The sequence below is a fragment of the Misgurnus anguillicaudatus genome, chromosome 5, assembly GCF_027580225.2.
Source record: "Misgurnus anguillicaudatus chromosome 5, ASM2758022v2, whole genome shotgun sequence".
NCBI lineage: Eukaryota > Metazoa > Chordata > Actinopteri > Cypriniformes > Cobitidae > Misgurnus > Misgurnus anguillicaudatus.
The window spans coordinates 21,904,754-21,917,660 of NC_073341.2; the positions used below are offsets into that span (position 1 = coordinate 21,904,754).

Consider the following 12,907-nt stretch of genomic DNA (forward strand, 5'->3'; position numbering starts at 1 on the left):
ATACTTACCCTTAAACTGTCTGGGGACCGATGTGAAATGTATATCTTGTACTTGGTTTAACCAAGAAATCCAAAGAGCAACATGTTGAAATTGATGGATTAAACCACATGCCGGTTTGTGTTTCTCTGTCTTCTTAATGTTAAGCACAGTTTTCTTGCCTGTGTTGATGTATGTTTTGTTGAAATGGAAGTTTAGGTAGGATGTATTAAAGCATTTTAGCCTTAAGTTTATATTGCAGCTATAAACCATAATTATGACCCAGTCTGTGAAAACTCAGCTAAAGTCTTTCTTATGTAATTTACTGTTATCTACATAAAATCATCCTACATAATGTAAAGAGCGTTCTGCGAAACTGAAACCTTGTTATCTTTTATATTGACTTGAGTAAGATCTTGTCAAAGATTGAAATATAAGGGAGATCAATGATTTGATAACTTTGATGTTCCTAATCTAAGAGTTATAGTAGATTACTGAATAGCCTGAATTTCACAGACACGGTCATAATTTACTATCGTTAGTCAGTGGCAGTGTAATTATTTTAGGGAAGGCACATTCTCATTCTACAGAGCATTTTATTGAATTGACATTTGGTATCACTTTAATAAGGTTGCATTTGTTAACATAGTTAATGCATTAGCTTGATCTAACAAATCTGCATTATTTATTAAATATTGGTAGTTTTATTATTTATTAATGAATTTTTCAAACTAAAAGTTGTAATTGTTAACATTAGTCAGAGAAAGTTCAGCCAAAAATGAAAATTAATCCATGATTTACTCTTCCTCAAGCCAACTGAGTTACATCCATCCATCCTTTTTTATTGAAACACACATTCAGATATTTTTTTAAAATGTCCTAGCTCTTCCAATCTTTTTAACGGATGAATATAGGGCCCAGCTCCTTCAAGTCCAAAGAATGTGCATCCATCCTTCGCAAAAATAATCCACACAGCTCCAGGGGGATAAATAAAGGCCTTCTCAGAGAGTATCAGCATACACTTTTTGCGTGACGTATGACGAATGCGGAGGCACCGACCGGAGAGCAAAACAACCCTTCGCATTCGTCATACGTCACTATAAAAAGTTTTTTTTCTTTTACAAAATCGCATCGATTACCCTCAGAACGCCTTTTATTTATCCCCGGATATGTGTGGATTACTTGCGAAGGATGGATGCACATTTTTTTGGACTTTAAGGAGCTAGACCCTATATTCATCCATTATAAATATTGGAAGAGCTAGGAGATTTTAAAAATATCTAAATATGTGTGGATGAAATTCGGAAAGCTTAAGAGAGAGTAAATCATGGGGTAATTTTCATTTTTGCCCGAACTATACCTTTAATGCACAATGAACTAACACAAACAATTGTTTTGACATTAAAGGAAAACACCACTGTGTTTCAATATTTTACTATGTTCTTACCTCAACTTATATGAATTAATCCATACCTATCTTTTTTCAATGCGTGCACTTTTAATCTTTGTACGATGCTTCGTGAATGTGTTAGCATTCAGCCCAGCCCCACTCATTCCCATGGCTCCAAACAAAATTTTATTTTGTTCCACCATACTTACTCGTGTAACAGTCTTTAAATAGGGAAAACATGGAAGTGTTTGTTTGCTTCTAAATTCATCCCTGTTTTAGAGCCATAGGAGTGAATGGGGCTAGGCTAAATGCTAACACATTCACAACGCGCTGTACAAAGATTAAAAGTGCATGCATTGAAAAAATATAGGTATTTATTAATTCATCTAAGTTGAGGTAAGAACATAGTAAAATATAGAAAACGGTGCTGTTTTTAATAAAGATTAATTAATGCTGAAACTATAAAAACTATATTGCTCACTGTTTATTAACTAATGCATTTGCTAATGTTAACAAATACAACCTTATGTAGTGCATGATAAATTATCAGTTTTTTATCCATTTAACTGACCCTTGCATATAATAAAACCAATTTTTGGATTAGGAAATGACATATGAAGAGGTCAGATGCAAAAGCTGCTAAAACCTCCATCAAACACGAGATGATAATGTTGCTCGAATGCTTTCAGCATGTGTTATAGGGTTATTCTTTGCCATCAAATTCGCTTCATCCCTGCCTCGGGCCATTCAAAAATAATGGCCACGTCTATTTTACAACAAAGTCCTCCAATTCTGGAATTTTACAGAAAATTCACCAATAAGGATGTTTATGGAATTTTTGAGCTCTTTACATTTATTCAGAAAGGACAATGAAGAGTGACTGGAGACTTTTTAGAAGTGCACGTAGGGTTTTGCAGGAAATTTGTTAAATAGCAAATAAATGACTATGTTAAATTTAGTTACATGTATTAAAATAAGGCATTTCAATTAATAATATTTTAGTTGCCATTTAAAGTGAAATTACTGAACCTAAACATAAGAGCCTGAAAAAAAATTCTCATTTACAAAACATGTCAGATGCACTTACATGGTTTTGCATCTGAACTCTATATTTCCTTCAAAAAATAGATATGGACAGAAAATTAAGTTTTGATTTAACTTGCTTTATTCAATTTACTTTTAATTTAATGGTGCTTATTGTGTAACTAGTTTTCAAAATAATTTTAATCCTTAGGCCTTGATTTATCCTTTCAGGTACCTACTTCTCTATGTTATACTAGCATAAATCAGTGTTGATGTTTGAGTTTATAAACATTTCTCAGAAGAGATTTATCAAGCATTCATCAGCTTTTAATTGAGTCGGTCTTTATCTTTAAAAGTGCTCTGCGCTTTTCTAACCACATCTTGCGTATTACCGTTTTCCCACTCACGCTGAAGACCCTTTTGTTACCTTGTCTCCACTTCTTGTAAATCACATTAAACAGCCACATGAATCAGTTAGAAATTTCGCCCGAGGCTTAGACAAAATTTGCATACTTTCAAAAATCTGCCGTGTTAGTTGACCAGCACCAGATTTGCATATTAAAATGCCATCAGTTAGGAACCATCTATTGTGTGCATCCAGGGCCAGCATATCTTCCCACCCGCCATCAACAGTTTGCTATTAACCTTGCATTTGTTTGTGTTTTCTGTGGCCTCTTCTGCCAGCCATATGGTATCGCAGCTGCTCCTCTTATGCCTGACGCAGAATGCTGAAGAGACAATATTACCAGCGAACATTCAAAGTCAATCACCCATAAATGGGCCCTATCATGGGTCCATCCCCAAAAGCATATTTCTGGCAGATGCTCAAAAATGAATGCTGTCCTTACTGCACGTTCGGATGTGATTTGTTGACCTGTGGAATCTAAATTGCTTTGGCTCGCGCTGTGGCTCTTGGAATTGGCCGTTGTTATGGATGAAGCAATTTAGAAACACTTTTTTGGGAAAGAGATTTTTTTCCTTTTGGCAAACTATATCGTCAGTTACTGCTTGTTTGCTTGCTTTGTAGAAGCATGCAGGTATACAAAAAAATCAATAGGATATAATAGGAAATTGCTGGGCTGCATTTTGTAGTGATTGGATCATGTTTTAAGGTAAAGAGTGTAATTTGTTCTATTTTTACAAGCACAAATGTGTTTAAAGGGGACATTTCACAAGACTTTAAGATGTAAAATAAATCTTTGGTGTTCTCAGAGTACATACGTGAAGCTCAAAATACCATATACTGTAGATAATTTATTACAGCAAGTCTTTGTAGGTGTGAGCAAAATGTGCTGTTTTGAGTGTGTCCTTCAAAATGCAAATGAGTTGATCTCTGCACTAAATGGCACTGCTGTGGTTGGATAGTGTAGATTAAAGGGCAGTATTATCCCCTTCTGACATCACAGAGGGAGCCAAATTTCAATGAACTATTTTTCATATGCTTGCAGAGAATAGTTTACCAAAACTTAAGTTACTGGATTGTTTTTTTTTACATTTATATCTAGGTTGATAGAAGCACTGGGGACCCAATTATAGCACATAAACATGGAAAAAGTCAGATTTTCGTAAAATATCCCCTTTTATACACACAGACAACTACAGTATAAGCTGTTTATAGGGTTGATTTACCACATAAGCATAAACATCTTACATTTTTGAGAGCCTTAACCAGTCTGACACAGCACCGTGGATTCAACCAGTTATGTGACTTTGTGGTTGGAAACGTGTTTTGCCCACCAATGGCTGACAGGGAATCATGGGAACACCTAAATTCAATTCAGTTAAAATTCCCTTCTATAGGGCATTACAAACCATTCCCTTACAAAGCATTACAAGGTATACAAATTATTATTTATTAGCATGTGTGTTGCCTGAGATTGAACCCATTACCTTTTCTGCTTCTAAAGTAATACTCTACCACTCAGCTACAGTATACATACTGTATATAATATAAAAATATATTGGAATATATAGTATTATTGCAAATGCATATAGTACTGTGCAAAAGTTTTAGGCCACCGTCACCAGCTTTTTGTTTTAGCAAAGTTTTAATGCCCACCCATATTTATTTTTCACCCTTTTTATTAAGATACAAACTTCATCGGTTTTAACTTCATCTAGCATAGTGAGTCGGAGTGGATGGCAGTTTAAGCAGTCGGTGCCGAGCGCACACACTTAACTCGTAGTATTTTCTCATTCGAGGTTACGCGCCCACATCAAGTTGCTGCGCGCGTGGTGACAAAAGCTTAACATTTGTACATGTATTTAAGCACCGCAGTTAAATTTAAGTGATTTTAAGCCGTTAAAAACACAAACAACAGTGCTATATGCGTGCGCGATTTCAGTTTGAAAGGAGCGCGCATCCGCTTCTCATTGAGCTTGTGAGTATTTTTGCCACATGCGTCAAAATTCGCGGCTTTTGCAAGTATCCTCATAAACATGACCATTTAGATCTTAAGAGAAAGTAAACGGCTATAAAAGAAAACGCATGTGTAACAGTATATTAGATCTGGACTTTGGTCTTAAAGGGGAAGTTACCTAATTCTGTCTGTCACTCGTGATAATCAAATAGCATCGAGAGAAAACGTTCCTATCTTTTAATAAGATTTGTACGTCGAATTGTACACAAATTTGAATTGAGTTGCTCATTCAGGGTTCATATTCATACTGTATTAGAGCTATGACTGTGAACAGAACAAACTCTGAACTATTTGTTTACGTGTACTGAATAATATGAAATACTAATTTCTGTAACACAAAGGTTGCAAGGTTTACAAAAAGGGTGTATTTGTTCACATTAGTAAATGCATTACAAACAAAAAAATTACAATGTATTGTATATAAATATTTAGTTAAATCTTGTTTATGTCATTACAGTAAATTTGACCTTAGTTTGAGGTGCATTAACTAATGTTAACAGTTTCAAATTTGATTTAAAAATTAAAATGCTAAAATTAATAAGATTTACAATTAATAATAATAATTCTGTAATGTGAAAAAATTGGAGTACATTATATGATTATGTTGTGAAGTTTTTATGCACTAGTATTTATTTATGCAAATATTAGTTATAACCAGTAAACATCAGATGCATTACAGCGTTTTCCAAGTTTCCCAAACTTCAGAACACTACATTGCTCACTTTCTTGCCTTACTGCTTGCCAAGTTATAACTCCTCATGCCTGCGGTTGGTGTCCTTGCCTTCTGTTTGTTGTTTATCATCATTGGCCCGTTGACAGTAACAAAAGCTTCACCTGGGTCCTGCAGATGCTACAGTCTAGCTTCTCTAAGCCCCCCAGAGTTTTCTCTCTGTGGCTTTGATTGACAGCTTCGAATCAGCAGACTGTCGAAGGCGGTCGTGCCCTGAACTTAAGAGCCCTTGCCGGTGGTCTTTGCGATGAGCCCTCATCATTCAGGGGCTGAGTGGACGCATCTCACCCGGGGGAGAGCGCGGATGCTCTCAAGCACGACCTTCTGCTCAGAGCCTTTATGTGAACTTGTGAACGCGCGGAGAGGCCATGTGCTTGTAAGATTTCCTTATTGGAGAGTACGGATGGCAGAATATTGCACCTGCCACTATTATGAATAGAAATGATGCTCTTTGTGTTTGACCGTATGATTGAATGAAACTCATTTCAGCGGAGAAGAGAATTTTAAAAAGCAGCATTCTTCGAAATTCTTTTGACAGCCTGTTATCATATTTTCTGAATATAAAATGTTTGACTTTACGCTACTGTCTGTGTATTGTCAGGCTACTTTACACAGCATGTATTCAGTGTTTGTTTTTATGAAAAGATCTAGCTTGTTACATACAAGAAATAGTTCAACCACTAGTGCAATTGAAATGAATTTTAATCATCTTGTTCCCAAATGCGTATGCCGTTATATTTTCTGAGGAAGAAATATGTAAAGAATCTTTGATAGTTTGTGTTGACCGTGGCCTGTCAAACTCCAATAAAAGAAAGTTTAATAAAGCAGTCTAAATTTACTAGAACAGATGTTATCGAAATCTAGTTTGTGTGATGAACAGACTTGTTGATGGATGATTTGTTTTTACTTAACAATTTCACCTCTTAATTAAATAAAAAAACATTACAGTTGCAGTACACTGTGCCCTATTGTTGTTTTAGTTTGCTGTTTTGGAGCTTGACAGACAAGGTCAAAATGAACTTCTGTTGTGTGTGTGAAGATTTATTAGTTTTTCTTAGTCTCAATAAAATGGAAGTTGCAATTGTCTAGCGTTTTCCCCATCATGTCGTGTATCCGAGTAAAGCAGCTTTGAAAAGTAGGGCTGGACTTGAATTCATCCATCGAGAATTGATTGGATCGTTGGAAGTTGGGTCATGTTGCTATTTGCTAATACACTGTGACCGAAAGGAAAGAGATATCGTTCCGAAAAGCGGAGGAGACTTGCTTTTTTAAGTAAAGATTGTGAGGGCACATGAAAGTAAAAATAATGAAGCTCACAGATAAGTCATTTGAAAAAAAAATCTATATTACAAAAATAAATTTTGTGACTTTAAAGGAATACTCCACTTTAAAGGCACACCAGGCAAGTCTGAGTATTATTTCTCTACTAGCTCCCCCTAGTGTCTGGGAGTAAATGCTTTCTATATCTGAGACTTTACGAGACTGAAGGACACCGGGTCGGATACAGCGAACTTGCAAGTGGGGTATTCTTCCTACAGACGGTAGGGGCAGGCGAGAGGGTCTTCATTCGTCATGTAATGAGTCATTTAACCATATACCGACTTACGAAGATGATTTATTAACATAAAAATGCTGCCTTGTGTCCCTTTAATAAAAAAAAAGCAGATTATTTACTCAATTAGAAATTAGTGGGGTTTTTTTGTTTGTTTGTTTGTGTTTGAGGAAAACATTACAGGAATTTTTACTTAATTTATTGGACCTCAACGGTTTACAGTTTCAATACAGTTTAAAATTGCAGTTTTAACGCAGCTTCAAAGGGCCATAAATGACCCCAAATGAGGCAAAAGGGTCTTATCTAACAAAACAATTGTCAATTTTGACAAGAAAAATACACTTTTAAACCACAATTCCCAGTTTTGCGCTAGCCATGTGATTTGCCAGCGTGACCTTGCGTATTATGTAATTATGTCGGAAGGTCACAGATGACGTACACTCACCTAAAGGATTATTAGGAACACCATACTAATACTGTTTTTGACCCCTTTTCGCCTTCAGAACTGCCTTAATTCTACATGGCATTGATTCAACAAGGTGCTGAAAGCATTTTTTTAGAAATGTTGGCCCATATTGATAGGATAGCATTTTGCAGTTGATGGAGATTTGTGGGATGCACATCCAGGGCACGAAGCTCCCGTTCCACCACATCCCAAAGATGCTCTATTGGGTTGAGATCTGGTGACTCTGGGGGGCCATTTAAGTACAGTGAACTCGTTGTCATGTTCAAGAAACCAATTTGAAATGATTCGAGCTTTGTGACATGGTGCATTATCCTGCTGGAAGTAGCCATCAGAGGATGGGTACATGGTGTTCATAAAGGGATGGACATGGTCAGAAACAATGCTCAGGTAGGCCGTGGCATTTAAACGATGCCCAATTGTCATTAAAGGGCCTAAAGTGTGCCAAGGAAACATCCCCCACACCATTACACCATTGCATTAATAAGAAATTGAACAGGTGTTCCTAATAATCCTTTAGGTGAGTGTATGCAAAACTATTGCCCCAGTGTCTACGGGTGAAGAGGACTGTTCTGACGTTGTTGTATGTGGAATGAATGTCTTACGCAAATACGCAAGGTCGAGTCCGCACGTCACACGGCTAGTGCAAAACCATAGATATGTGCACTAGAAGTCGCCTTGGCTACGGCAGTTCATTGGACCGAATGCGTCAAATAGAGCCGCCATCTTGAAACAGGGGAACCCCGCAACAGCGTCATTGTAGGCAATGGTGTAACGGAAAATCACCGTAAATCGCCATGAATGCGATTTTCTTGGTTTTCTTGTGGTTCGTTTCAACAGTCAGACATTTATTTAGCATTGAGTCCAGAAAAAAAATAAAAGTTTTGATATTATGAAATTCTACTTTTAATGCGTAGTGCTAGTAGGCCTAACATCAATACGCAGCACAAAAGTCCAGCATCGTCCATGAATTCGAAGTATAGGTGGATATAGCAGCCTTTACCAAGCTATTTCCTATGACAAGACCCCTGTTCCAAGATGGCGGCGGTTTTGACACATGCTTAGAACTTCAAGGCAACATCTAGTTTATATATGTGTGGTGCAAAACGAGAAGTTGTGTTTTAAAAGTGCCTTATTTTTATTGTCGAAAATGACAATCGTTTTTGCTAGATAATATGCCTATTTTGGGATCATTAAGAGCCATTTGAAGCTGCGTTGAAATTGCAATTTTAAACTGGGTTAAAACTGTAAACTGTTGGGGTCCAAAAAGTCTATTAAATCGAGAAAAATCCTGAAATGTTTTCCTCAAAATTTTTATTTATTTTCGACTAAACAAAAAAAGACATGGGGTGAGAAAATTATGGGGATTTTGTTTTTTATGAAAGTGAAATATTCCCTTAAGTAGTGCTGAAAAACAGCACACATTTCACCATTTAAAATATCAATACAACAAGTACATTTATTTTTTTAAAGAACGATCAGTTCATCGGGGGTAAACATGCCAATGGTATAAGTAAAAATCGTTTTTGTTTTGTTCCAGGGCCTGGGAGCAGAAAGCAAGAATTTGTATCCCTTCCTCTTACCTGTTATCCAGCTCAGCACAGATGTTTCACAGCCCCCTCATGTTTACCTGCTGGAAGATGGGCTAGAACTCTGGTAAGTCTCTTAAAGTGTATCAAAGCCAAATGACTTACAGTACAGTGTTATGTATTCACCACCAGCAAACTTTAAATGTTGCCATCTGTTGCCGTTTTTGTGATCAATTATTGTAAATTATTAAACCTTTTATGTAGTGCTTAAACACATGCTCCTATAGCTACAGACATGCTAAACATGGCGCGATCCCTGTAGATCCGCAGTCTTTAATCAAATAATACCTACAAATAACAGCGCATCTAAAAAGTATGAGACAACTACAAACAACACAACATTCTGAAACTTCATTGCTTGCACAGGTTCTGCTCAATCCTCTGCAATAATATTCACTGGGTCTGATTCAGGCTCGGTCTGGTAAGGCAATATTGATGCCACTGTTTACAATACACAAGAGCAAATGCAACCACTTGTAATAGTAATGAGCGTGACGTTTCCTGACAGCGTGTGGTAGGTGGTTAGCAAATTGCAGCACACTGAGCCAGCTAACCAATCTAAACATATTGCATATTTTTGAGGAAGGGGCTTCATAGAACGAGAAACTCAAATATGTAAAAAAATAATGTTTTTTTTTAATAAAGCATGAACACATGTTACAGTGCAACCCATACACACAATCAAACCTTTAAAACAGCAATTTCACCACGACTTTACTACACCTACTGATGTAATGGTGTGTAAGATATGCTTGCATATGAATGTCTTCACAATGAAACATTTTAATTTTGCTTTTGATGTAGAAAGTAAGCGTAGAGCAGCCAATAAGTGCCCAGAATTCAACTAGCTATTTTAGGCCAGGAATCATCAGGTATCTTTGGCGTTTGCATATTTTTGTCAATCTAAAAAATAGCTAGGCTACCACAACCGAAAATAAGATAACTACCATATTAACTTCTTACAACCGTTATCATTTCATTTGTATTATTTAATAGATGCGCTGGCTTGACTATTAATCTAAAATAATTATGTAGTAAAATAAAGATTGATTCGGTGTCCACATGTTTGACTGGTGGTGCAGATGCTATGTTTTCTCTAGTGTCTCTGAAGGTGTTGCTGTATTTTTATATTCTCTCTGCGTTTGATGTTCTTAAGAATCTGTTGTTTCTCCGCATTTATACTGTCAATATAGCATGGTCTCTGCATTCATATGCTGTCACACATTTATTTTATCAGTGTGTGTACTGTATACATATCAGCAAGGTCCCATAGCTGAAATGTCAATGCTGTTTTGATTTTATATCATCTCATACTTTTTGAATTTATTTACCTCCTCTACAGTCTGATAGACTGACTCCAGTGTGATTCGATACAAGTAGTTAATATTCAGATGCATAGACTTAATACATACAGCCTCCAGTTTTTAATATTTTAATATTTAAAGTTAATTTTACATAAAATGCACGACTTGAGGGGTTTCCTTATCACTTAAGATTCAATGTGCAGCGGGATCCGAAAGGCTAAAGGCACTGATTCTGTTTTACATTTTTCTAATTTAATATTTTTTAGTACTTTACCAGCATAACAATAAGCAAAACGTTGACTTGAAAAATGAACTAAAATGAATTCTGGTGTTTAAGAAACCTAATGATTTGTGTTCTCCCAGCACAATTTGAGAACAGGGTTCCCATGGGTTCTTGAAATCGTTGAGTTTGGGAATCGGGAGGCCCTGGGTAGTTTTTGAAAATATACATACATAGATACAGGTCATTGAAAGTGCATGAATCTATTTTATGCAAGAAGTTTTCTGAAAAATAAATCCATATTATTCCCTGTGTAGTGTAGGATAACATCATTAAAATTCTAGACTTTTTAAGCACACATGCTAAACTGTTCACCTTAAATGCTTATATCTTCTGTATGCTAAAGTTTATTCATACCAAAATGTGTTTTTGCATAGTTGTGTTTGACACATGAAAACGTCTCAGGTTAAGTATGTAACTGTTGCTCCCTGAGAAGGGAACGAGACGCTGTGTCTCCCTTGCCATTCTTCTGCGTCCCAGTAACGCCGTCTTTGGCAATATTTCAGATAGCGATATACTTCCTGGCTCCCGCATCACCCTGTCTTTGTCCTACAGCCTTACCATTGGTTGAATTTGATATACACATTCAAACGCACTTACCACTGGAGGCGTCCCAAAAGTGTCACCGCAGTGACGCAGCGCAAGTTCCCTCAAAAGAGAACTGTAACAATGTATCTTAAAATGTAACCCGATGTAACCTTGCTCTCACTTGAAATGTGTCCCCACATTTAGTACTTGAATTTGAGGGTATTGGACCTGGAAAGTCCTTGAAAGGTCCTTGAATTTGAAGTTAACTAAGGTGTAGGAACCTTGTGTAAAAAATGACTTTGGAAATAGTGCAAATTAACATTTCTTTGGATAACATTTTTCAGTACGTTCCATATCCAGATTTAAATTAGAAGTTAAATTCAATATCTCCAATGTAGTCACAGACTTTTACACCCCGCTGTATTTGACAACCATATTGATGCTGTTAGACAAAATGGTCGCTGTGAATAGGGCAATAGAAAGTTGTCAGGTTTAACCACGTGTGACTCATGGCTTTATCGCCACTTTCCGCCCCTTAAGATAGCGCAGTGATGCAGTTGGTGAGGTCAGCAGAAAATAACCCTCCCCCAGTTTTTGTGCCGTTACGTGCACCACGTGAGTTCAGCACGGCAGATCACGGTGAACGGAAGAAGATATTTCCACATCTCTTCTTCATGCCAGCCTGCTCTTTGTTGTTGTTAACGAAAGTCACATGTTGGACCCCTGATGATGCATGCGCCATTACTATAGCAACAGATGCAGATATGCCTGTACGAGTCTTGAATATCAGATATAATAAACAAATTTGCATTGTGTGACACACAAACACAATACTTCCTATACTGTAGGTATCAAAATAAGGTCTCTCTATGTTTTTGGATTGGATTGGCTTTATTGTGTAAAATGAACATTTCAACCAAAGAAAAATCATTTTTCAAACAAATTTAAGGAATTAGAATATAAACCATTTATTTTTTAATAAAAGTCTTATCAAAAATGTACAGGACATCAGGACAGAAAGGTCAAGTGTGTATTTCTTGTGCCACTAGCTGTGCCAAACAGAATTGCAAAAGTTTCTTTTAAACTGATTATACACTTGGTTGGACAAATGCAGATCTGCCGGAACAAACAAAGCATTTGTTCATGCATATAAAGCAGGGATACACGGCAGGACCTTATCGTAATTAAAATCACACATATCACATTTAAACAGGCATGTCAGTGACATGACAAAAGATACGCGTGTCAAAAGTCAATTCGCTCATTATGCAAAGAATTCCTTGTATAAAGCAGAAGCCATGACAGTGGTATTAACAGCCCTGCATGTAAATGTGATCCATGTTTCTTTCTGTTCTGCCGCCTCACCCTGACGACCACTGACACTCTTAATGCTTAAAAAAATGGGTGTGACAAATTGCCTGTCCTGATGCGAATGATAGCATGAATCACAGCGCCCGTAGCTCTGAGGAACTCTGCCAGCCTGCTTTTTTTTTTAGCGCTACTTTGTGTAAGTGCCCAGCCTCCTCATATTACGCTCAAGCGTGATGTCGTACGATAAGACGCCGAGTCAGGAGAAATCTCGCGCTTTAATTAATTTGTCATCTTCAGCTCAAAGTTCCGATCGATATCGTTCAAGATAATAAGCTCTGCTT

The 12,907-nt window shown here is 36.8% G+C and overlaps 1 protein-coding gene across 1 annotated transcript in view; it reads left to right on the plus strand.

Moving 5' to 3' along the window:
• The window catches only part of ipo11 (importin 11), a 212,020-nt gene that overhangs the window by 117,728 nt on the left and 81,385 nt on the right, over positions 1–12,907 (plus strand). Inside the window, exon 21 of the mRNA XM_055167292.2 lies at positions 9,095–9,210. Coding sequence (XP_055023267.2) covers positions 9,095–9,210 — 116 coding nt within the window. The remainder of the gene's footprint in view (positions 1–9,094; positions 9,211–12,907) is intronic.